This window comes from Salvelinus alpinus, chromosome 19 (assembly GCF_045679555.1).
Source record: "Salvelinus alpinus chromosome 19, SLU_Salpinus.1, whole genome shotgun sequence".
Taxonomy (NCBI): domain Eukaryota; kingdom Metazoa; phylum Chordata; class Actinopteri; order Salmoniformes; family Salmonidae; genus Salvelinus; species Salvelinus alpinus.
The window spans coordinates 22,692,053-22,719,729 of NC_092104.1; the positions used below are offsets into that span (position 1 = coordinate 22,692,053).

Below are 27,677 nucleotides of genomic sequence, written 5' to 3' on the forward strand. Positions count from 1 at the left end.
AAGGCGGTATTGAAATTGCATGTGGGAGTGAAAGTTTAGCGGAGTAAAACATCCGTAAGGCACATAGCAATCTTTGGGGAGTAAAGCGACGATTTTGGGACTTGGGCATGATATTAGACAGCCATCTATAGGCTTCAATAAAGGATCAAGAGGATTTTTAAAAAGTCGTCTGTGGTGAGAACTTTTTTCAAAGTATTTGGAAATAACTTGAAAAGTTTGTTAATGCAACAATTATTTAAGGATATTATTAGAAAAAATGTGTTTGACTTTTTGTCTTTGAGATTGTCATGTAAAATTAGGTGTTTATGCTTTATCCTTATATGCCACACCACATATAACCAAATGCAGTTTGATTTCACGTTGATCTGCTTGAACGGTATGTCTTATTTGTACCAAATTCTTATAGAAGTTTCTATTTGCTTGTAATACTGTAGGATATTACTGAGATGGAATTCACCGCAGTTTGTTTTATATGGTTCCCAAACAAGGATGATGTCATCATTGTGGGATCTCTGATATAAATTATGCCAGGTGTGGATAGTTGTGGGGTTTGTGATATGTTCAGCTTGCAATCATGAAGTCCACAAAAGCAAAACACATTTATCTCCTCCTGTAGTCTACTGCATCTAAACTGTAGTTGAAAACACTGTGCACCCTACAGCCAGGTGTGCTGTAGGGTGCATAGTGTTTTCAACTACAGTTTAGATGCAGTAGACTACAGGAGGAGATAAATGTGTTTTGCTTTTGTGGACTTCATGATTGCAAGCTGATTTCTCACTCTTGCCAATGACGATTAGTGCTTTCAATCTCTATAGCCTATAGTAGCTATGTAATTAGGTTGCAGAGAATGTTATATGGCTATATTGTGTATTATTACATGGATGTGCTCTTCTGTCATATACAGGTAATTGCCAAAATAAAGGAAACACTTGACTAAATGGATACATAGTATATTAAAAGCAGGTGCTTCCACACAGGTGTGGTTCCTGAGTTCTATCATGCTAATAGGGTCACATATAAAGATTGTTGCCCATTATTTTGGCTACCATGGATAGAAGTAGAGATCTCAGTAACTTTGAAAGAGGGGTCTCAAAGGACCATAGGGGGTTTAAAGTGTGTGTGTGTGTGTGTGTGTGTGTGTGTGTGTGTGTGTGTGTGTGTGTGTGTGTGTGTGTGTGTGTGTGTGTGTGTGTGTGTGTGTGTGTGTGTGTGACTTGTGTGTGTGTTAGTCATCAGATCTCAACCCAATTGAACACGCCTGAGACAGCTTTTTCCACATCATTAAAACCCCAAATTATGGAATTTATCATGGAATAATGGTGTGGCATCCCTCCAATAGTTCCAGACACTTGTAGAATCTATACCAAGGCTGTTCTGGCAGCTTGTGGTGGCCCAACACCTTATCAAGACACTTTGGTGTTTCCTTTATTTTTGGCAGTTACCTGTAAAAGAAATGGCATGTGCCAGGAGTTCTCTGACTTGATTCTACTTTACTATCTTGTCCTAGAAGGAACAGTGAAATAACTATTCAAGTTGATGGTTTGGTAACACTTTCTATGAGCTGCATATGTATAATGCATTTATAGAGTTTTTGATCGCCAACCATGCATGATAAGACAGACTTCTTCTATCTAGAATGATCCAGTTCATTCTAAACAGTCTAACGGTCTGAGCAAGATATTAGGAAGGCTCTAACTCTTTGTTCTGACCTGACATCTTGACCCCGGAACCTCCTCCCTTTGACCCAGATGCCCTGCTATCCCTAGTCAGTGGTAGTTATGTGTCTAGCTGTCTCACGGTGAAACATGAGGAGAAAAGACAAGTATGCCATTCTTCTATGTCTCATCATGGAATTAGTGTCTTTCTTTTTTAAAAGCAGTAAAAGAAGCGTTCTAGATTGTTGATAGATGCTGATGTGTTGAGTTTCTCTGCCTGGACATATTGGTTTTTACTTAAGACCAAAGGGAGCCAGAGCTTCCTGAATACCTTGTTTGATTGGCTGTTGCCAGGAGACTTCTGTTTGATCCAAGAGGTCACCATTTCATGGGGTGGTCCATCTTATACTGTTGAATCTTTACCTTATATTTGCTCTAGGAACTTCTTTGTGATTCTGTACTGTCTGCGTTCCACTTTGAGACCCTAAATTAATCTTAGAGTGCTGAAGCAGAATTGAGTTTAAATGAAAGATTGCGGTTCATATATCCTATATTCCAGATCACATGTGTGGATCTTTATCTATGTGGTTTAAAGAAAACATCAGCCTGGGTATGACGCCTATGTGCCGTTGTGGGGAGATACACACCCTGTGGGCTTGATGCCAGCTGTTGGGCTTGATTTTGTAACATCTATGTTTTGTAACTTGTGTAACCAACTGCCACGTTACAGCGAGGGAAAAAGAAAGATGCTGGCAAATAGAAAGATCCAGCAGTTCAATGGCTCAGTGCTTTGTGTGAAATGTTTCAGCAGTCTTAAAAGGAGTTATGCTGTTTGATTAAAACCATCTGTCATACATATCTTTGAATGTAATTGATACTGGTTATAAGACCATAACTTGATTTAGACACTATTGCTCAGGTCTGAGGATAGGAGATGTGATCTACAGATGTACATTTGTGTGTTTAAATGCTCGTTGTTACTGACTCACAAGGCTCCAAAGGGCACCTCGGAGCAGGAGTCAGGACATGCTCTAAATCAGTGTTTTTCTCTGTGACTTCATGCCTCATGATGACATCATGCCACAACTCTGTTCCTCCACTTAATAGTGGCCTCAATCAGTGTCACTGTAATACTTTGAATGTAGGGTACTTCTTTAGCTGAATTCCAACCACCAGTCTCTCAGTAAAAAAACATATGACAAAGTAGCCAAAGGATTTTTTTTTTTTTATGAGTAATGTACTTTTCCTACTCTCTACTCTCCCACAGATAACCTCTTCTGTCTACTGTCTGACTTGACAGACACCACCATGCTGGCCCCGTGGTCGCTCCCCTACTGCTTCACCATCCTGCTGGGCCTGTTAAAGCTGTGTCGGGCCCAGTATGAACAACTAGGCTACCCACACGGCTATCCACAGGGCTACCCAGAGCCAGAGCAGGAGCAGTACACTGCCCCGGAGCTGCCACCTGACACACCCAGGATACAGCTGCGTTTGGCGGGGGATAAGCGCAAGCACAACGAGGGGCGCGTGGAGGTTTTCTATGATGGCGAGTGGGGCACGGTCTGTGATGATGACTTCTCTATTCACTCTGCCCAGGTGGTGTGCAGGGAGTTGGGCTACCTGGAGGCCGTCTCCTGGTCTCCGTCCTCTAAATATGGGAAAGGAGAAGGTAAAATGTCTGCTATTACACTTCAACCCATTATGCATGTGTGTAATGATAAGGAAAAGGGGAAATAATTGACTCTATTTTCAGGGATGTTTTTTATTGGCCAATGTTAAGCAATTATCCCAGTGAAGCTTTTACAAAACATTCTGACTCATCTTTCACCAAAATGAATAATCCACATGTATAGCAGAGATACGGTAGGGATAAGGGAGTGAGTGTACAACTCAGCAGCAGAATTACTGCCAGTGTCCAGTCACTTTTCCAAATTTGCTTGGCTGTTTGGCCTCGCTAGCTACCACTGGTCAGGTGAAAAAAGATTCCTCCCTACGGAGGTCTTGATGTCTCTACAATGTGTTGAGAATCCTGCTTTTTTTCAGGGCGCATCTGGTTTGACAATGTCCAGTGCACTGGGAAAGAGAAGACCCTGGCACTGTGCATGTCCAACGGGATCGGCGTCTCCGACTGCAAGCACACAGAGGACGTGGGCGTGGTGTGCAGCGATAAAAGGATTCCAGGATTTAAATTCATTAACACCATGGCCAATAATGTGGAGGTAAACAACCTGCCTACTACAAACCCACTACAAACCTACTACAAACCTACTACAAACCCACTACAAACCCACTACAAACCCATTTTTGATTTACATTTGGTTGAGTTGTCAACTAACGTGAAATCAATGTGAAATGAACCAAAAATGCCACGACGTCATTGGACTTAAGTTAAAAGTTGCGTGAAAAAAATACAAAATTCTAGGACTAGGCTTAATCTGTGTCCAGGAAATGGCCCTGGAGAGGCTTTGGTTGACATTGTTGTTGACTGAGATTCTTGCACTGCAATGTTCCAGAACATTTGGCTCTTGACTCCTCATCCAAGAAGGCCCTCACAGCTGGTCTTTTTATTATTGAGCTGTTCTGTGCAGAGTGCAGACACACCTTTTGACATAAGTAGTACACGTGGCTTTCGAAAAAAGTGTCAAGCCAAAATCACAGCTTGAACCCAATGATGACTTCAAAGTACAGAAGCCCACAATACATTTTTCAGTGAAAGTGAGGCTACCAGAAACAAACTAACTAATCATACCTACTAACTCATACCTCATACCTACTGGGCTCCTAAAGGGTTCATTCAGCACCTCAGAGTGGTATGTCTTATTTAAGTGATAATGCCTGAGAAGCCTGTGTTTGGAGGATATATTGGCACTGGTGTTAAATACAGTTGAAGTCGAAAGTTTACATTCACTTAGGTTGGAGTCATTAAAAGTCGTTTTTCAACCACTCCAAAAATGTATTGTTAACAAACTATAGTTTTGGCAAGTCGGTTAGGACATCTACTTTGTGCAATTTTTCCAACAATTGTTTACAGACAGATTATTTCACTTATAATTCACTGTATTACAATTCCAGTGGGTCAGAGGTTCACATACACTAAGTTGACTGTGCCGTTAAACAGCTTGGAAAATTCCAGAAAAGGATGTCATGGCTTTAGAAGCTTCTTTTAGGCTAAGACCTCAGAAAAAAATTTGTAGACCTCCACATGTCTGGTTCATCTTCGGGAGCAATTTCCAAATGCCTGAAGGTACCACTTTCATCTGTACAAACAATAGTATGCAAGTATAAACACCATGGGACCACGCAGCCGCCATACCGCTCAGGAAGGAGACGCGTTCTGTCTCCTAGAGATGAACGTACTTTGGTGCGAAAAGGGCAAATCAATCCCAGAACAACAGCAAATGACCCTGTGAAGATGCTGGAGGAAACAGGTACAAAAGTATCTATATAGTAAAACAAGTCCTATATCAACATGACCTGAAAGGCCGCTCAGCAAGGAAGAAGCCAATGCTCGAAAACCACCATAAAAATGCCAGACTATGGTTGCAATTGCACATGGGGACAAAGATTGTACTTTTTGGAGAAATGTCCTCTGGTCTGATGAAACAAAAATAGAACTGTTTGGCCATAATGACCATTGTTATGTTTAGAGGAAAAAGGTTTTTTGCAAGCCGAAAAACACCATCCCAACCGTGAAGCACGGGGGTGGCAGCATCATGTTGTGGGGGTTCTTTGCTGCAGGAGGGACTGGTGCACTTCACAAAATAGATGGCATCATGAGGGAGGAAAATTATGTGGATATATTGAAGCAGCATCTCAAGACATCAGTCAGGAAGTTAAAACTTGGTCGCAAATGGGTCTTCCAAATGGACAATGACCCCAAGCACACTTCCAAATTGTGGAATAATGGATTAAGGACAACAAAGTCAAGGTATTGGAGTGGCCATCACAAAGCCCTTACCTCAATCCTATAGAAAATTTGAGGGCAGAACTGAAAAAGTGTGTGTGAGCAAGGATGCCAACAAACCTGACTCAGTTACACCAGCTCTGTCAGGAGGAATGGGCCAAAATTCACCCAACTTATTCTGGGAAGCTTGTGGAAGGCTACCCGGAATGTTTGATCCAAGTTAAACAATTTAAAGGCAATGCTACCAAATACTAATTTAGTATATGTAAACTTCTGACCCACTGGGAATGTGATGAAAGAAATAAAAGCTGAAATAAATCATTCTCTCTACTATTATTCTGACATTTCACATTCTTAAAATAAGGTGCTGGTCCTCACTGACCTAAGAAATGTCAGGAAATGTGAAAAACTGAGTTTAAATGTATTTGGCTAAGGTGTATGTAAACTTCCGACTTCAACTGTATATATGCCTATATGTCCTTAAAACACCGGCTTCGAGGGCATTATCACTTCTATACCGGGTCAATCAAATCAAATCAAATTGTATTAGTCACGTGAAATGCTTACTTACTAGTATTTAACCGACAGTGCAGTTTCAAGAAATATGGATAAGATTAAGAGGTAAAAGTAACAAGTAATTAAAGAGGAGCAGTAAAAAATAACAATATATACAGGGGGATGCCGGTACAGAGTTAATGTGCGGGTGCACCGATTATTTGAGGTAGTATGTACATGTAGGTAGAGTTAATTAAAGTGACTATGCATAGATGACAACAGAGAGTGTCAGTGGTGTGGAGAGGGGGGGCAGTCTATGTGAATAGTCTGAGTGGCCATTTGACTAGATGTTCAGGAGTCTTATTGCTTGGGGGTAGAAGCTGTTTAGAAGCCTCTTGGACCTAGACTTGGCGCTCCAGTACTGCTTGACGTGTGGTAGCAGAGAGAACAGTCTACGACTAAGGTGGCTGGAGTCTTGGACAATTTTCAGGGCCTTCCTCTGACACCGCCTGGTATAGAGGTCCTGGATGGCAGGAAGCTTGGTCCAAGTGATGTACTGGGCCGTTCGCACTACCCTTTGTAGTGCCTTGCGGACGGAGGCCAGGCAGTTGCCATACCAGGCAGTGATGCAACCTGTCAGGATGCTCTCGATGGTGCAGCTGTAGAACTTTTTGAGGATCTGAGGACCCATGCCAAATCTTTTCAGTCTCCTGAGGGGGAATAGGTTTTGTCCTGCCCGCTTCACAACTGTCTTGGTGTGCTTGGACCATGTTAGTTTGTTGGTGATGTGGACATCAAGTAACTTGAAGCTCTCAACCTGCTCCACTGCAGCCCCGTCGATGAGAATGGGGGCGTGCTCGGTCCTCTTTTTCCTGTAGTCCACAATCATCTCCTTTGTCTTGATCACGTTGAGGGAGAGGTTGTTGTCCTGGGACCACACGGCCAGGTCTCTGACCTCCTCCTTATAGGCTGTCTCGTTGTTGTCGGTGATCATGCCTAACACTGTTGTGTCGTCTGCAAATTTAATGATGGTGTTGGAGGCGTGCCTGGCCGTGCAGACATGAGTGAACAGGGAGTACAGGATGGGGGCTGAGCACGCACCCCTGAGTGGCCCCTGTGTTGAAGATCAGCGTGGCGGATGTGTTGTTACCTACCCTTACCACCTTGGGGCAGCCCGTCAGGAAGTCCAGGATCCAGTTGCAGAGGTAGGTGTTTAGTCCCAGGATCCTTAGCTTATTGATGAGCTTCGATGGCACTATGGTGTTGAACGCTGAGGCTAGTCAATGAATAGCATTCTCACATAGGTGTTCCTTCTGTCCAGGTGGGAAAGGGCATTGTGGAGTGCAATAGAGATGGCATCATCTGTGGATCTGTTGGGTCGGTATGCAAATTGGAGTGGGTCTAGGGTTTCTGGGATGATGGTATTGATGTGAGCCATGACCAGCCTTTCAAAGCACATCATGGCTAAAGACGTGAGTGCTACAGGTCGGTAGTCATTTAGGCAGGTTACCTTAGTGTTCTTGGGCACAGGCACTATGGTGGTCTGCTTAAAACATGTTGGTATTACAAACTTGGACAGGGAGAGGTTGAAAGCGTTAGTGAAGACACTTGCTAGTTGGTCAGCGCATGCTCGCAGTACACGTCCTGGTAATCCGTCTGGCCCTGCGGCCTTGTGAATGTTGACCTGTCTTATTCATAGGGCTGCAATCCCGCTACCGGGATCGATATGACAACAGCCAGTGAAAGTGCAGGGCGCCAAATTCAAACAACAGAAATCTCATAATTAAAATTCTTCAAACATATATGTGTCTTATATCATTTTAAAGGTAATCTTGTTGTTAATCCCACCAAAGTGTCAGATTTCAAATATGCTTTTCAGCGAAAGCACTACAAACGATTATGTTAGGTCACCACCAAACTACAATAAGCACAGCCATTTTTCCAGCGAAATATAGCAGTCACAAAAAGCAGAAATAGAGATAAAATTAATCACTAACCTTTGATTATCTTCATCAGATGACACTCATAGGACTTCATGTTACACAATACATGCATGTTTTGTTTGATAAAGTTCATATTTATATCAAAAAATCGGAGTTTACATTGGCGCGTTACATTCATTAGTTCCAAAAACATCAAGTGATTTTGCATAGCAGCATCGTTTCAACAGAAATACTCATCATAAATGTAGATGATAATACAAGTTATACACATGGAATTATAGAAATACCTCTCCTTAATGCAACCGCTGTGTCAGATTTCAAAAAAACTTTACGGAAAAAGCAACCCATGCAATAATCTGAGACGGCGCTCAGAAATATAATAAAATTAGCCGCCATTTTGGAGTCAATAGAAACCAGAAAATACATGATAAATGTTTCCTTACCTTTGATGAACTTCATCAGAATGCAGTCCTAGGAATCCCAGGTCCACAATAAATGCTTGATTTGTTCGATAATGTCCGTTATTTATGTCCAATTACCTACTTTGGTTAGCGCGTTTGGTAAACAATTCCAAAGTCACAAATCGCGTCCACTATAACGTGACGAAATGTCCAAAAGTTCCGTAACAGTCAGTAGAAACATGTCAAACGATGTACTGAATCAATCTTTAGAATTTTGTTAACATACATCTTGAATAACGTTCCAACCGGAGAATTAGATTGACTTCAGATGAGCGGTGGAACGGAGGTCCTCCTCATGTGAACGCGCATGGTGAAAGCATGGTCAGCTTGTGGCAGTGGTGACTAATTCCTGTCTCCTTCGGCCCCCCTTCACATTAGAGTCATCAGACAAAGTTCTATTGACTGTTGACATCTAGTGGAAGCCGTAGGAAGTGAAAACTCATCCATATGTTGCTGTAATTTCAATGAGAGCTTGGTTAAAAATCTGCCACCCCCAGAAAAAATCCAAACAGGAAGTGGAACTTCTCAGGTTTTTGCCTGCCATATGAGTTCTGTTATACTCACAGACATAATTCAAACAGTTTTAGAAACTTCAGAGTGTTTTCTATCCAATACTAATAATAATATGCAAATATTAGCAACCATGACTGAGGAGCAGGCCGTTTGCTCTGGGCACCTCTGTGCACCTTTCATCCAAGCTACTCAATACTGCCCCTGCAGCCATAAGAAGTTATGGTCTTACTTACATCGGCTGCGGAGAGCGTGATCACACAGTCTTCCGGTACTGCTGGTGCTCTCATGCATGTTTCAGTGTTATTTGCCTCAAAGCGAGCATAGAAGTAGTTTAGCTCATCCGATAGGCTCGTGTCACTGGGCAACTCTCGGCTGTGCTTCCTTTTGTAGTCTGTAATGGTTTGCAGTTACCAACATATTTAGATAATGATTGACATATTTTCATTAAAAACTTTATTTTTATGAATTTATTCATACTGTTTCATCCTTTCTCAAGATATAGTCCTGAAACAAATCTAGGCTTGCTTCCCAACCAGCTGGTCGTTCGTTCTATTGGTTCGGTTGCCAGAGACGGGACCCAGTCGTTCAGTCTTTTTGTTCTGTATCAATGGACGTTCTAAATGTTCCATTGCCATCTGTCTGGCAACGTTAATATCCCTTGCTTGCTAGGTAGCCAACTATGGCTGACTTACAGTCACGTCAAACAGTGCAGCCGGAATAACAACAGGAGCTGCATTTGTTTAAGCTGTTTTCTAGTGACATTTATTTGGATACATCCATAACAATGAGATATTGAGGCACGATTTCACCTGGCATAGAAATGTGCTCTCTCGTCAGGACACTGTTTTTCAGTGGATTTGTATATATCCATAGAAATGATGCCAGCTGATTCATAATTTCGACTGGCTGAGAAACTCTGCCTGCCTCTCTCCCTCGTCACGACTCCCGACCCCTACAAGTTCATTCCTATGGGACAGTTGGAGATCGAATTTGAGTATTGAAACAATGTTGCAAATGTCGGACAGACAGACAGCAAGGTTTATACAAATCTCCACTGTTGAAAACTAAATGTTAGTCTAAAAGAAATGGGAGATAATGTTTAGGTGCTTTTTATAGTGGAGATGAAGTTTATAACTTCCCTGCCTGGGCTGATGAGACAGTGGATTGCGCAGTCAGTTGGAACAGTGTAAAAAGGGCATTATAATGTCATAGATTTAGCCGTTGGTAACTTGTGGAATAGACACCAGCTGGAATGCACTTTTAACCAATCAGCATTCAGGATTACACCTACCCTTTGTATAAATGCCTGCAGCTAATTGCCACCAAAGGCAGAGTGTTATGTGTTGTTCCGCTCACTCACTGCAGGCCCTCAAGAGTTCACATTCCAATTTTATGAGTTAGTGCAGACCAGCACTCTCCAGGAGAGTCAGCTCAAATTATGTCTCGATTTGACTCCAGCGATGACTGACACCTCCAAATTCAAGGTTTACATGTATCCCTCTGGTGGTCGAGTTGACCTATTTTAAGAAATTACATTGGTTTGTGGAGAAAAAGTTTGATAGGCTGCTGAGGAATTTGTTACAGGAAATAATCACTGCCCCCTTGTGAGGTTAACTTAGGGCTAACGTGTGCCAGCTTATCTGATGGGACCAACTACAATGTAGCATTTTATCACGTGACACTATGTCAATGATATTAATTGGCTGATTCCTAAACTTAACCTTGAACTGAAACTTTTTTAGTTTCCGCAAGTATGGCCCCACCAGGACTGGGTGTTTCAGGGTGATTCTGGGTTACTTGGTTGACAGCCCACACCAGAGGTGCAACTTTCACTGGGGACAGGGGGAACATTCTTAAATTGCAATTTTGTCCCTGCCCCGTTTTTCATTGGAATGTGATAAATAACGAGGCAACGGTGTGCTTTAGGACCATGCGGACGCCTCCGAGTGGTCGGGTAGACTGTTTGGAGTGTTTATCCAAATGGATAAAAAAAAATATATATATACACAGTACCAGTCAAACGTTTGGACACCTATTTTTACTATTTTCTACATTGTGTCAAATTATATTTTACATTTTAGATTCGTCAAAGTAGCCACCCTTTGCCTTGATGACAGCTTTGCACACGTTTGACATTCTCTCAACCAGCTTCACCTGGAATGCTTTTCTCACAGTCTTGAAGCAGTTCCCACATATGCTGAGCACTTGTTGGCTGCTTTTCCTTCACTCTGCTGTCCAACTCATACCAAACCATCTCAATTGGGTTGAGGTCGAGGGATTGTGGAGGCCAGGTCATCTGATGCAGCACTCCATCACTCTCCTTCTTGGTCAAATAGCCATTACACAGCCTGGAGGTATGTTGGGTCATTGTCCAGTTGAAAAACAAATGATCCTCCCACTAAGTCCAAACCAGATGGGATGGCGTATTGCTGCAGCGTAATGCTGTGGTAGCAATGCTGGTTAAGTGTGCTTTGAATTCTAAATAAATCACAGACAGTGTCAGCAACAAAGCACCATCACACCTCCTCCTCCATGCTTCACGGTGGGAACCACACATGTGGAGATCATCCATTCACCTACTCCGCGTTTCACAAAGACGCTGCGGGTAGAAGCAAAAATCTCAAACTTGGACTCATCAGACCAAAGGACAGATTTCCACTGGTCTAATATCAGTTGCTTGTGTTTCTTGGCCCAAGCAAGTCTCTTCTTCTTATTGGTGTCCTTAAGTAATGGTTTCTTTGCAGCAATTAAACCATGAAGGCTTGATTCACGCAGTCTCCTCTGAACAGTTGATCTTGAGATGTGTCTGTTACTCGAACTCTGTGAAGCATTTATTTGGGCTTCAATTTCTGAGGCTGGTAACTCTAATGAACTTATCCTCTGTATCAGAGTTAACTCTGGGTCTTCCTTTCCTGTGGTTGTCCTCATGTGAGCCAGTTTCATCATAGCGCTGGATGGTTCTTGCGACTGCACTTGAAGAAACTTTAAAAGTTCTTGAAATGTTCCGTATTGACTGACCTTCATATCTTCAAGTAATTATGCACTATCATTAATCTTTGCATATTTGAGTTGTTCTTGGCATAATATGGACTTGGTCATTTACCAAATAGGGCTATCTTCCGTTTACCAACCCTACCTTGTCGCAAGACGACTGATTGGCTCAAACACATTAAGAAGGAAAGAAATTCTACAAATTAACAAGGCACATCTGTTAATTGAAATGCATTCCAGGTGTCTACCTCATGAAGATGGTTGAGAGAATGCCAAGAGTGTGCAAAGCTGTCATCAAGGCAAAGGGGTGGCTACTTTGATGAATCTCAAAAACAAAATTAAGACTTTTTTTTAGACTTTTTTGGTTTTTAAGACTTTTTTGGTTACTACATGATTCCATATGTGTTATTTCATAGTTTTGATGTCTTCACTATTATTCTACTATGTATAAAATAGTAAAAATATAGAAAAAACGTTGAATGAGTAGGTGTGTCCAAACTTTTGATTGGTACTGTATATATATATTTATATATTATGTCCCCCACACTTCTAAAACCAAAGTTGCCCCCCTTGCCCACACCATAGCTGAACATCCTCAATTACATCCTCAATAAGTACTTTTCTTTTCAGAGAAGTGACCGTACACAGTTTACAAGTTTGAGTCAAATTCCAATGCTATTCAACTCCTGTAATGGGACAAGATGAGGAAGAATGGCTCCAGTTCACTTCCTCTGGTGAGTTTTATAAAGACAAAAGGTAGAGATTATAATGCTCCAAAGAGCTGCGCTGTAGAGGTCCAGACATCTGGAGTCCGCCTTCAGCCCTTTGTGATGTCTCAAGCTGTGATATTCACTGAGAGAATATCAGGCTCATCTTTTCCATTCACTGAGATGTGGGGCACGCCGGGTTAGCTCCACACAGAAGCAATGTAAAACACAGCCAGGCTGAGGCAAAGCCCTCCACACACACGTTATGTTCCAAATGACACCCTATTCCCTATGTAGTGCACTATTTTTGACCAGTTCTCATAGGGTTCTGATAAAAAGTAGTGCACTGAGTATTGAATAGGCTGACATTTGAGCGCAGGCACAGACTTAATGGAGACTTCACTTTAACTTATCATCTGGAAACAGTCATTTGATGGTGGTGGTGACTCACAGCTTCAGATTGAGGTTACACTTGGCTTTATCCCAAATCGCACCCTATTGCCTTTATAGTGCACTACTTTTGATCAGGGCCCATCAAAAGTAGTGTCATATAGAGGGAATAGGGTGCCACTTGGGACGGACACTGTATAATGTTAGGCATGACGACAGACTAGTGTGATACTGTGGTGGGGGATGATGAGAGGTATGGGGACTCAAAGTAGGTGCTTGGGGTGAGAACATTTCTGCCTACATTTTAGAGACATTTTAGAGACTGTTTCCCTTTCATTGTGGGACACTTGCGATGACTTCAGGGTAATTGCTGGCCAGTCGACCACAAAGGAACCACAAAGGAAATGTTTCAAAGACTTAGGACTTATTGTTGAAACCTGAAGCTTGCATGCATGTGTCACCTACCTTTGGCTTCTTAGAACATTTTTGACCGATTCCCCTGTGAATACCTTGTTGTTAGTACACTTGCATTCTTTCTAAGTTTCTGTTTCAAGTAACCAAGGTTAACTATAACTCTGGAAAATACCCATAGCATTTGAACTGAGCAAGAATTTTCTTTGTGGGCCGTGCAGTTTATAGGTTTGTATGGATTGCAGTTTTAGTGGCATTGTGTCTCAGTCATCTGCACTTTAAAACAACAGTAAAGGACATCCAGTGCTCTTCTGAGAAGTTACCGTGTGCTTTCCATTAAGACTATTATTATATAAATATAAATGTTCTGTTCCTCATGTGTTTATCACACACACATTCTTTTCAGTCATGTCCTTAAGGTTGTTTGGCATAGAGCATCTTAAGATTAGTGCCCAGAGTTTTTCCTAGTTAGGTCATGAAAAGGTCAGGAGCAACATCTTGCCCTCTCTATTATCCTTAGTAATATCCTCCCACATCATTTCAGCTTGTAAATAGAGGTGGCTGTATAGACATGATTTAGAAGTGAGGTTTGTGTGGTTGTCTGACCTGTGATCAAGCACATGCATTAGGGTACATTCTGCTCTAACCAACTTTCAACATTGAGCATTCCTCAGTGTTTATGCAGGTCATTCTTGGCTAACCAGCGAGCAGCTTTTATCAATGCAGACTTTATGTAGACACCAATGTGTTCCATTGCAGGAGAATTTCAGGAGGAAATATTTGAGATGTATTAATCTCTCTGCATCCTCGGTGAGGAACAAACAGCATACTGTGGGCTCTTAGAAATTATACAGAACACATCTTGAAATAAGTTTATTCTTTGGTTCAAATTTGTGGACTCAATATTGAACATCTGTTGTTGAAACATCCATGTAAATACATCACCATAAAGGTGGTTCATTGAGGTTTATTAAAGTGATATAAAGTAAAGTAAGGTTTAATGGTGCTTCATCATAAAGGACTGGGGCACAGTACTCTTTTTTTGAAAAGTTTAGATGAAAATATCTTTACTGTAGTTAGTTGATTTATGTGATAACACACCTTGAAACAAAGCCTTGCCCAACTTTGATGTATGTACCTTTATTAGTTTTCACTCTTTTGTTTTGGAGGAATGTCCTATCATCCTGTTATATGAGCTGGGGCTGGGAAACTGGGAGTCTAGGGGGAGGCAGGGGTACTGTACCAGAGCAGGTCTCTCCCCTTGTCTCTGGCTTTAAGTCTGTCTGTCTGTCGGTCTCTCTCTTTTTCTTTCACTGTCTCTCTCTCTCTCTCTCTCACACACACACACACACACACACACACACACACACACACACACACACACACACACACACACACACACACACACACACACACACACACACACACACACACACACACACACACACACACACACACACACACACACACACACACACACACACACACACACACACACCCACCCACCCAGACACACCCACCCACCCACCCACACACACACACACACACACACACACACACACACACACACACACACACACACACACACACACACACACACACACACACACACACACACACACACACACACACACACACACACACACACACAGTTTATTTTATCTTCCTCCTCTCAGTTTTTCCCCTTAGGCTTATAGATGGAATCCACTGTAGAGGGAAATAGCGCCACTGGCCGCCCCACCACAGTTGTTATTGTTTTTGTTGCCAAGCGTCACACAGCATGGTACATACTGCGCTTTTCTATCATGCGTGCAATGATGTCAGAGCGGAAAACTTCTGTGTTGTAAAATCGCAAATGGACGTGACTGCTTCACCATTAAGCATTCCAGCTTTAAGGTCAAACCATCCACGTTCTCCTCTATACTCTAGCCTTGTCATCATAGTCGGGTTCTATAAAGTGCAATGTAAAGCCTAATGGGAAAGGCACCATGAACTTGACTAATGTGGGGTTGAAAAAGTAATTTGATTTAATTTGAACAATTTAATTAACTTCTCACATAACTGATAGATTGTTTTCTGGTCATGTCACAACTGCAGATATAAGTCCACACCCTGCAGGGGACTACATTCCTACATTATAACTCAACTGAATAGCATGTTTATTTTACCCTCCTGAAATACAGATTATATTATAAAGCACTCAGTCTCTAACAACGCGTTGCTAGGGAAATCAAGCCTCGGCAGAAGTGGTTTTTACAGTCATTGTGTGAGTTGGTGCCAGTTTGGCACAAACCATGAACTTCTGTGTCTCTAATTTATACATGCCACAGAATGATAGTTAGGGAGATTTTCTGCCGAGTTAAACTAGTTTTTCCGAAACTTAAATTCAACTAAAAAGAATAATAGCCTTCTTTCCTTTAGTAGACAAATACGTTAAACTGTAGTTTTTCAGGATTTGTGAAGGTGTTGTGGAACATCTGTATCCACTTTGTCAAAAGGCTCTTTTAATGGCTTCTAAAGAGCAGAAACAAGTGGAACAGAGACATGAGGTACATGACATCATTCACTGCCACACTATAAACAATAAACACTGTTTCAGGAAAGAGATAATCATCCATTTGTGTTGTGGCTCAAATAATTATCAGCACCCAAACAGTGCTGGCCTGGTGAGCACAGCACATGTGATATCGAAACACAAGCTCAGGGAGGGAGTGGTCACTCTGTGGCAAACATGATATCAACAAACATCTTAGCAAACTTTATCCCAGGAAGTAACTTCTGCAAAATACTGTTGTGATGTTCTAGAAATGATTAGGCACAGACGCCAGTTCAATTACTATTTTTATTTGATTTACATTTGGTTGAGTGAGTTGCCAACTAACGTGAATTTAATATGAAATCAACAAAAAAATTGACAATGACAATGGATTTAGTTTAAAAGTTGTGTGAAAAAATAACGATGATGACTTTTTGCAAATCCAATCAGTTTTCCACGTTGATTCAACGTCAGCACATTTCATTTTTTTTTTTAAATGAGGTTGATGATACATCCGTTGATACATCCGTATCAACGTTGATGATACATCCATTTTTCCCCCATTGGTTTGTTCTCTCACTTGGAATTTCTATGTAACCCAGTTTGACTACTAGGATCTATGGGGATTTCTGTTAGAAGTGAATGTAGTTCATGATTTCTATTGGAACCATATGCTGTAGGCTCCGTGGGCGTTGTTATTGCTGGCATTAGTACTGTGTTCTAGTAGAGGCTTGAGGTCACATTCTGGCCTGAGATGATGAGAAGTGTGTTCATTAAAGTCGACACACTAAGTCACACCATTGTCAAATGCTCCAAACTGGCATCCACGTCATAAAGAGTATTGCGCCTGAGTACTGTCAGTGCAAGTGACACTTGAAATATGACTTATGCATTTATTTTTAGTCATGTTTCATTGCAATGTCTTCTTGGTTTCAGCTGGTTTTGATATACATATTTTTGTTAATTTCTCAAGGGTAGCATCATTTGTTCATTTTAGAACTAATTCCCAGAACTCACTTCCTAGTGTATGATTCTGGGAATGGACTATTGTAGCCTACATAATAAACCTCACACATACGGAATCATGAATGTTAGCCATTGTGGGGATATTTTTGCTTTCCAGCTGGACCATGGCAGATTCTTCAGTCCTGTGGTCTATACATAGATAGCTCATTGTTTGACATCAGAAAATACGTTGACAGGCTCAACTTCAAATACAAGCCCGGAGGGTAAGAATGACCCACTGACTCCGGTCTCATTCCAAGGGACCTCTTTTAACTTGTTTAGCTGAATGACATAATCTCTTCACCTACCAATAGTAGGCCTACAAATGCACTGCATTGACTTCATGGAGTAGTCAGGGGCAGAAAGGTTATATTTTATGGACATAAACGTGTAGATATTCCTGTCTCATTAACATTCAAATTAAACATCAGTATATAGATATATAGCCATCATGGATGACCTAATTGATTCTGGATGACAGCAACAATGACGTAATGCTGTTCCACTGTCTCAGTGTTTTCCATAAGAAGGTATCGGTTTACCACTTGTACCTATGTCTCCTTCTGGAGAAGTGGTCTCAGAGTGATTCAGGGCTTAGTTGAGACAGACAGAGGGCCCACCAGCTTCCTCTCCTCTGCTTCTCTCTCTACCTCCTCAAAGATGCATCCCACTAATGGCTTTTCCATCTTCTGCACCTTCCTCCCCCTGCTGCCAATTTCTGGAAACCCCTTCCCCAGAGTGCATAGAAACAAGCCACATATGTTAGAAGTATCTCACCGGCTGCTGCTGTGTTTCTACTTTTCTACCACACCACCGTTGCAATCAACAGACATTTATTTTCTAGTCATTTGAACTAGGCATCGATGCACGTGTAGTCCTGAACTCTAAACAGGAAATAAATAATTAGAAAGGGTTGGATGCCAAGTGGAAAGGAGGGAATGGGGAGGTTGGTTTGCCATGTGAATTTAAGTTGGTGAAACAAGTTCACTCCTCTATTTCACATTAAAAGGGGGGTTTTCAGAATAATATTTTGAATACTGACTGGGTTCTTTCTGTATAAGTCTTTTAGGTTTAACTACAGCAGAGTGACTATTTCATCTGTACAAGTACATCATGTACAGTGGCTTGAGAAAGTATTCACCCCCCTTGGCATTTTTCCTATTTTGTTGCCTTACAACCTGGAATTAATATCGATTTTTGGGGGGTTTGTATCATTTGATTTACACAACATGCCTAGCAATTTGAAGATGAAAAATAGTTTTTATTGTGAAACAAACAAGACATAAGACAAAAAAACAGAAAACGTGAGCGTGCATAACTATTCACCCCCCCAAAGTCAATACTTTGTAGAGCCACCTTTTGCAGCAATTACAACTGCAAGTCTCTTGAGGTATGCCTCTATAATCTTGGCACATCTAGCCACTGGGATTTTTGCCCATTCTTCAAGGAAAAACTGCTCCAGTTTCTTCAAGTTGGATGGTTTCCGCTGGTGTACAGCAATCTTTAAGTCATACCACAGATTCTCAATTGGATTGAGGTCTGGGCTTTGACTAGGCCATTCCAAGACATTTAAATGTTTCCCCTTAAACCTCTCGAGTGTTGCTTTAGTAGTATGCTTAGGGTCATTGTCCTGCTGGAAGGTGAACCACTGTACCAGTCTCAAATCTCTGGAAGACTGAAACAGGTTTCCCTCAAGAATTTCCCTGTATTTAGTGCCATCCATCATTCCTTCAATTCTGACCAGTTTCCCAGTCCCTGCCGATGAAAAACATTCCCACAGCATGATGCTGCCACCACCATGCTTTACTGTGGGGATGGTGTTCTCGGGGGGATGAGAGGTGTTGGGTTTGCGCCATACATAGCGTTTTCCTTGATGGCCAAAACGCTACATTTTAGTCTCATCTGACCAGAGTACCTTCTTCCATATGTTGGGCAGTCTCCCAAATGCCTTTTGGCGAACACCAAACGTGTTTGATTATTTTTTTCTTTAACTTCCAGTGAAATTGCAGAGCGCGATATTCAAACTACAGAATTATAAATATTTAACTTTCATAAAATCACAAGTGTAATACATCAGAATAAAGCTTAACTTCTTGTTAATCCAGCCGCTGTGTCAGATTTCAAAATGTCTTTACAGCGAAAGCACACCATGCGAATATCTGAGGACAGCGCCCCGCATACAAAAGCATGAAAAACATATTTAAACCAGGCCGGTGTGCAACGAAAGTCAAAAATAGCGATATAATAAATGCCTTACCTTTGATGATCTTCTTCTTTTGGCAGTCCAAAAGGTCCCAGATACATCACAAATGGTCCTTTTGTTCAATAATGTCCTTCTTTATATCCATAAAAACTCAGTTTAGCTGGTGCGCTTCAGTCAATAATCCACCCAGTTTCCCTCCATCAAAATGCATACAAAATGAATCCAAAACGTTACTAATAAACTTTTCCAAACAAGTCAAACAATGTTGATAATCAAACCTTAGGTACCCTAATACGTAAATAAACGATAAAATTTAAGACGGAGAATCGTTATTGTCTTTACCGGAGAAAAATACCAAAGAACGCGCTCTCTTCCACGCGCTTGGAAACACTACAGCCAAAATGAGAGCCATCTAGAAAAATGACAATTTCTGGCTAATTTTTCCAAAAACCAGCATGAAACTCTTTCTAAAGACTGTTGACATCTAGTGGAAGCCCTAGGAACTGCAATCTGGGAGGGTTTTGCCTTATAATAAAAGTGACAGCCATTGAAAACAGTGGTAGGCTGAATTCTTTTTTGGGGGGGTGGTTTGTCCTCGGGGTTTCGCCTGCCATATCAGTTTTGTTATACTCACAGACATAATTTTAACAGTTTTAGAAACGTTAGAGTGTTTTCTATCAAAATCTACCATTATATGCATATCCTAGCTTCTGGGTCTGTGTAACAGGCAGTTTACTTTGGGCACGCTTTTCATCCGGACGTGAAAATATTGCCCCCTACCCAAGAGTGGCTTTTTTCTGGCCACTCTCCCGTAAAGCCCAGCTCTGTGGAGTGTACGGCTTAAAGTGGTCCTATGGATGGATACTCCAATCTCCGCTGTGGAGTTTTGCAGCTCCTTCAGGGTTATCTTTGGTCTCTTTGTTGCCTCTCTGATTAATGCCCTCCTTGCCTGGTCCGTGAGTTTTGGTGGGCGGCCCTCTCTTGGCAGGTTTGTTGTGGTGCCATATTCTTTCCATTTTTTAATAATGGATTTAATGGTGCTCTGTGGGATGTTCAAAGTTTCTGATATGTTTTTATAACTCAACCCTGATCTGTACTTCTCCACAACTTTGTCCCTGACCTGTTTGGAGAGTTCCTTGGTCTTCATGGTGCCTCTTGCTTGGTGGTGCCCCTTGCTTGGTGGTGTTTGCAGACTCTGGGGCCTTTCAGAACAGGTGTATATATACTGAGATTATATACTCTCACCATTACAATAACAGGGGAGGTTAGCATTTTGTTGGGGGTGGGGAATGGTATTTGTGCGTCTATAACTTTCTTGCTCATCATTATTCACGATTCATTCAGGATTATCCATAATCATGGTAGCATGCAGATTAATGTAGAAGTGTTTAGAAACATTCTATTTTTATTTACAATAAAAGTGACTCCAAAATGACAATACATTATTTACCATACATTTTTATTGGAGACAAAATAATGTGAAACACAACCAAAACAAACAGCAAATGCATCCAACAAATGTGTAGAGTCATAAGCTTGATGTAGTCATTGCATGCTATGAATGTGGTACCAAATACTTAACTGTTTACTACTTTAATACACATATAAGTGAATTTGTCCTAATACTTTTGCTCCCCTAAAATGGAGAGGGGGGGACTATGTACAAAAAGTGCTATAATTTCAAAAGGTTCACACAGTATGGATGAATTAAAGCTGACACTCTGCATTTTAACTTGATTTCAAATCCACACTTTTGGAGTAGAGAGCCAAAAGAAGAACAAATGCTTAACTGTCCCAATAATTACAGAGTGAACTGTAATTCATATCATATGCCTAAAAGTACTCTAGAGCTCTTTTTATTTGCAAACAATTTAGATGGATCGCCCCGTCCTGCGCCTAGGGGTCCCCCCACCCGGTTGCCTGACCCTGCTGGGACGCCAGTTACCATCAGATCCTGCTCAGATGAGGCATGACAAATAATTACCTTAATAATTACCTTTGTGTACATTATATTATCCAAGAATATAATCAATGGTTCAATAATTGAAATAACCATTATTCCCAGATCCCAGACTGTAGCTTACCCATCAACTCAAGATGGAACTTTGTATCCATTCACTGGTTGTTATAACATACTGTAAAACCTCTTTAAGGAATACCTAGGATAGGATAAAGTAATCCTTCTAACCCCCCCCCCCCTTAAAAGAGTTAGATGCACTATTGTAAAGTGGTTGTTCCACTGGATATCATAAGGTGAATGCACCAATTTGTAAGTCGCTCTGGATAAGAGCGTCTGCTAAATGACTTAAATGTAAATGTAAAATGTAAAACTCCCCAGAGCTCTGTAGACTGCTCTTCCCTGACTGGCTAACCCTGCTGGGACACCTGTCACTATTTGATCATGGTAAGGCATGATGAGCATACTGTTGTGTAGCAACTGTGCACCATGACAGTGAAGTCTGTAGAGCTGTTTATACCGTGTCAGTGTGTAAAGTAGGGAATTATCTATGGAAACTGACCAATAATGTTACATTGTATATTGAAAGAAAATCACATTGTGCTGTCAAAAAACTTCAGAATATCAGTCTTCAATCGTTTGGCCGCTGGTTTCATCGTTTGATTCAGGTCTAGACTAGTGTAATTGTTGCAAAAAGAATAGCTAAAGTTAGTGAGCTACCTGACTAGCTCGCTAACGTTAGCCAACTTCTGGCTAGCGCTAATGGTTTGTCAACTGGCGAAAACTAGCCAAGTTAATTTATTTCTGTTGAAACAGGACAAAACACAGTCTACAAAACATTTCCATACACCTGTTGTATTCGGCGAATAAATAAAATGTGATTTGTTAGATTCTGCTACCTGAGAGAAATCTAGAGGCTAGAGCTGAACTGGCTGTGGTAGCTACTAGCTAGCTAGCTAGTTCATTCACTTCAGACAGAACTTCAGTTGAGAGGGGATGAAACATGTAGGTAATGCATTAGCTAACATTTCATATCAGTTACACTACAAACTCAACATTGTGAATAAATACTTTTCTTCCCCTGTTAAGTTATTAAACAGCAGTTACCTTGTCAGCTACATCAATTAAATAAAGAGTAGCCAGTTTCTGCTCTGCTTGCTTTTACAACTCTGAGAAAAAGCACAACACACACAGACAACAGCCGCCTCTGCTCGCATGCTCTGTGGTGTCCGCACGGTCCTAAGACCAGGTGGTGATACCGCCAAACAGCCTACCTAACCTCTCTGAGGCGTCCGAATGATCCTAAAGCACACAATGCCGCTTTTTGTATCACAGTGCATTGATAAAACTGGGGGAGCCAAAAAATGCAATTTCAGAATGTGGGGGGAATCATGTCCCTCCCGTCCCCAGGGAAACTTGTGCCCCTGGTTTTAGAGGAGGTGATAAGTAAAATGCATGTGTGTTGATTGCAAAGACCCTGCTTTGCAGCCAGGTCTACATTTTGGGGATCTTGCTCTGAATGGTATTTTTCCACCATTAAGAATAAGATGAACACATTGTTGCTGAAAGACCCTGTTATGATGTAAGAAACACGCAACTGTAACACACCCAGTTTCATTTGGTCTTTATTGTGCAGACTTTTTATCAAAGTACACTACAGTATTCTACTAGAGAGTATTCTACAGACAAGGTCACTATCACCACAGTTCTCTAAATGATCATGTCCCAGGGTTTGAACCCCCCCAGATAGCTCAACACGCTGGATCTCATCCTTCCACTCGATGGTTAATGCGGTCATCTGCGGAAAAAAAATGTTAAGGAAGAGCAGACTGAACATTTACAGTTTCTCTGTGGTTCGCTTTTATCCTTAGGACTGATGTATGATGCCATTTCAGGAAAACCTTCCTTTTCATTATTGAACGTTTGGAGGTCTAACTGTCTCTGTCCCAAATGGCACGCTAATCCCTATATAATGCACCATTTTTGGTTCAGAGCCCTATGGTCTATAGGGTGCAAATTGAGACAAAGCCATTGACTTCAGGTCTGACAGGACAGGACAGGGGATGGGTTTGATATATGTCTCAGCCAGCCCATCAGCCAACCCATCTGCTGAGACAAGCAAATATCCATCCGTCAGTTCTCATCTTGCCTCCTCTCTTCTCCCATGGCCTGCACTGTCACGTAGCACAGGAATGTGGGCTGGGTCTTTAGGAGAGAGGCTGTTTGTTCAAACCCCATCAGGCTTCACAGAGGAAGGTCTCCACATTACTTTTTGACAAAGACAGACATGTAGACAGATGGATAGACTCATTGCCTTTGAAATGATATGGTATTGATCAGGTAATGCTTTCAGGAGATGAGATAACAGCCCAGGCAAGTCAGCATGTCAATTCCACCACAGACGGTTCAGCAAGTTCAACAATATTCTTGTGATATTACAGTAAATTAAGTATCTTTGGTGGAGAGCCGCCATTGAATTTTCACGACTAGGATCAAAAAGTAAATCTTGCATAATGCTCCGAAAGTGTTTAATAGGCCAACTTTTGATCCTAAACTGGATCTTCGTCACCTACCAGCATCTGTCCAGTGACACCCTTTAAAACATGACTAGAAAGTGTTGTATGAGTTGCCATGGCCACTCCTTTGATATCCTTGTTCAAAAGCCAAGCAGTTGCAGCACAGCTGGGTCTGGCCTGTGATTCACTAGGTGATAGGATTGTAAAAATGTTTGGGTAAGCTGGAGAGGCTTTACAAGGGAATGCAGTCTTGTGGGGTTGGTGCCGGAGGGTGAGTGCCTTACATTCATTATATGGCTATATAACAAGGGCAAACTGTCAAATGCAGACACATTTGGAGCGATTATTTCCAGAGAAATAACTAAGAGAGCAGTGAGGAAGAGAGGACCATAGAGGACTGCAACAAGCCGTAGCAGATTCATTAAATTCAAAACAACTTTCACAAACTGCCGTTTTGACCCCTTTCCCAACATTTTACAGAAAACAATGTTTTCTATATAAAATCTACCCCTACTCTTCTGCTTTTCAAGCAACAAGTCGGATTTCAAATCGGGTCTACCAATCTGTAACTAGAGCTATTTTTGTAACCCTTCGCCTGTTTTTCTGGCTTCGGTAAAAAATGTCAATAGCATCCCTCTCTGTTTGAGCCAGGTATTGGGTAGGCTAAACTAGCTAGCTGCATTCACTAGCTTAGCAAGTGAAAGTGAAATGAATCATACCACATTTTTATTCACAGAGTTTAAACATTCAAGTGGAGGATGTGCGTATCCGGGCCATTCTGTCGTCGTACCGCAAGCGCATCCCTGTGACAGAGGGCTACGTGGAGGTGAAGGACGGGGGGAAATGGAAGCAGATCTGTGATGCGGAGTGGACAAAGCACAACAGCAGAGTTATCTGTGGCATGTTCGGTTTCCCCGGAGAAAGGAAGTACAATGCCAGAGTCTACAAGTGAGTGAGGGATGGGACTTTGTTTAACTGAATCCTCTTGGTCCTCATTGGGAATTAAGGCCACAATGAGCTCCTGCCATTCTTCGATGAAAGGGATGAGAGTGTAGAAAGGAATACTATATGTGTCTCTATGGATGGGCAGTGGCAGCAGCAGGTTCCATTTTACTGCAGTGTTATGGAGCAGGACTACTGTAAACATAAGTAAGTAAGCCATGTCCAAGCCAGAATGGCACACAGGGCAGGAGTCTATCTCCTGTTTCTGTAGCGTGAGGCAGCTGGATGTACAAGTACACCCCCTGGACAGGACACTACTGTACATCAGAGGAGGCTGGTAGGAGTAACTATAGGAGGATGGGCTCATTGTAATGGCTGGAATGGAACAAATGGAATCGTATTAAACACATCAAACATATGGAAACCACATGCTTGACTTCCATTTAATCCATTCCAGCCAATACAATGATCCCTTCCTCCTATAGCTCCTCCCACCAGCCTCCTCTGCTGTACATATTCGTATTATGTCAACTTGTTTGGTTTGGTCAGGCACAGCCCTTTATTCATCTTCAGATGTATTAAGCTTGGGGAGGCCATGTACCATGGACAGTTACTCTCCCAGGCCCAGGGCAACAAGCCGTTGACAGACCCATACCTTATCTCAGTCAAGATTCATTCTTGGTACACATTACACGGAAACCTTGACTCTTAAACTCTGGAGAGGGATGTCAACTCAGAGTTCTCCCATTGTGAAAATTGTGAACCCATGTGGTTACTTTTTAACCCCACTATGCTACTGAAAGTTCAGGCTGTTATTCAACAGACTGACAACTCACCAGAACTTTGAGCTTCTTACCCTACCGTGGTGGAAAAATCTTTTAGATCTTTGCTGTTTGACTTATATATTACATACAGAACATATTTGCCCTAATACAGAGCAATAATGCTGAATTATACAGAAACTTTCTGTATTCTGCTTCACATCAAACACTCTCATAGAACTTAAGTAACCCCTCCCCCCTTCGTATGTATATATCCAGGATCAGTGCATTCCTTAAAGTAGTTGTAATGGGGTACTGACTGGGCTGGGGAAGGATCTAACTCTTATTTACACGTGGAAACCTGCAGAGTAATAGCCAACAGTTAATTAATCACTTCAAACCTGAGACCTCGTCTCTAGCTCTGAAGCCATCCTTGAATTGACTGTCTCATTCAGGGTAGAGAGTGAGAGAAGTTTCCTCTGCTTAGGTAACCACAGTACAGCAGCAACCTACTTTCCATCTACGTGACTGCCGGCATGCAACCGCTTGAAACTTATGAAACGTGCAGAATGTGTTTTTATAGTCTGCTGTTTGGTCCAGGCGGCGGCAGACAGCCAAGGTCTACAGTTCTTTCATAATCCAAACTTGGTCTCTGTTCAAATGCCTCTGTATGCCCGCTTAGCATATTCCAAATTATTTGGAGAGCATAGGATTTAGTAGACGACATCCGTGCTTTTCAATGGTTTATGTGTGTGCTGTGGTATGTATAATTTCAAAGTAAATGGGAGCACATTTTTCAAAGTAAATGGGAGCACGCGCAAACTTTCAAGCTGATGAAAAGTAACAATAGATCACGGTTCCAATTGCTAATGTGACTTATGTAATATGTTTTGAGTTTACAGCTCCTACCGCCAGTCCATGTTCAGTTTTTACTTGGTTGAACCTTCACAGCTGCTGCTTGAACACATTTGAACGGATCAAGATGCTTTTTTCCCTGAGTTCTATTTATCCATCCTTCACTCACAACTTCTGTATGTCCCGCCGCAGACTCAGAGGCTTAGAACACAGGCTTTGGATGGGTTCCGGACAGTGATCAGCAATGTTCTTTTATCCAGGTTCCAAATGGAAAACAAATGCTGTGTGTGTGTCTCCTCCCGTCCTCTTTAATCTGCTTTCATGTACACCTCTAAGACATGTGATGAAGAGACAGGACAAGGACAGGCTGTGCCGCCCTAAACGTTCATTAAACACTTTGGTTGGCTCACCATTGAAAAGTAAAGGAATTAATTAACATCCCTGCATGCCTGGAAGACCTCAATTACCTCACCTGTTGTTCACATCACAGACTAAACAGGCACACCTGTAGCCTAATACTGAACCCTTTGTTATCGGACTAGCGCTGTTATTTTTATTTTTTATTTTATTTAACCTTTATTTAACCATGTAGGCCAGTTGAGAACAAGTTCTCATTTACAACTGCGACCTGGCCAAGATAAAGCAAAGCAGTGCGACACAAACAACAACACAGAGTTACACATGGAATAAACAAACATACAGTCAATTACACAATAGAAAAGTCTATATACAGTGTGTGCAAATGAGGTAAGATTAGGGAGGTAAGGCAATAAATAGGCCATAGTGGCGAAATAATTACAATATAGCAATTAAACACTGGAGTGATAGATGTGCAGAAGATGAGTGTGCAAGTAGAGATAATGGGGTGCAAAGGAGCAAAATAAATAAAATAAATAACAGTATGGGGATGAGGTAGTTGGATGGGCTATTTACAGATGGGCTATGTACAGGTGCAGTGATTTGTGAGCTGCTCTGACAGCTGGTGCTTAAAGTTAGAGAGAGAGATATGAGTCTTTAGCAGTATTTAGCAACTAGCTGACTACATACAGTTAATGCTGTAGTGTAGTATGTACAGTAGGTGTTAGGGAAAACGGGATAGCAGCCTTGTGTAAATATTAAATGAAATGTCTGTCTAAAATGTGTTATTATTTGACTACTTTATGTTTTCCCTGTGTTCTCAGGATGTTTGCTCGCAGGAGAAAGCCCAATTATTGGGACTACACTGTCAACTGCACTGGAAATGAGGCGCACCTGTCGAGCTGCAAGCTGGGCCATGCTGTGGCAGCGAAGGCCAACAGCACATGTGGAGGGGGCACGCCTGTGGTTGTCAGCTGTGTGCCAGGAAGAGCCTTCTCCCCAACCCCCATGACTGGCTTCAGGAAGGCCTTCAGGCAGGAGGTAGGCACCATGGACTCACTAAACCAATGCATTC

At 41.8% G+C, this 27,677-nt stretch overlaps 1 protein-coding gene across 1 annotated transcript in view; it reads left to right on the forward strand.

Moving 5' to 3' along the window:
* LOC139545144 (lysyl oxidase homolog 2B) overlaps window positions 1-27,677 on the forward strand; it is a 49,843-nt gene continuing 22,166 nt past the window's right edge. Inside the window, exons 1-5 of the mRNA XM_071352583.1 lie at window positions 1-174; window positions 2,923-3,324; window positions 3,699-3,874; window positions 24,424-24,635; window positions 27,427-27,643. Coding sequence (XP_071208684.1) covers window positions 2,964-3,324; window positions 3,699-3,874; window positions 24,424-24,635; window positions 27,427-27,643 — 966 coding nt within the window. The 5' untranslated portion in view covers window positions 1-174; window positions 2,923-2,963. The remainder of the gene's footprint in view (window positions 175-2,922; window positions 3,325-3,698; window positions 3,875-24,423; window positions 24,636-27,426; window positions 27,644-27,677) is intronic.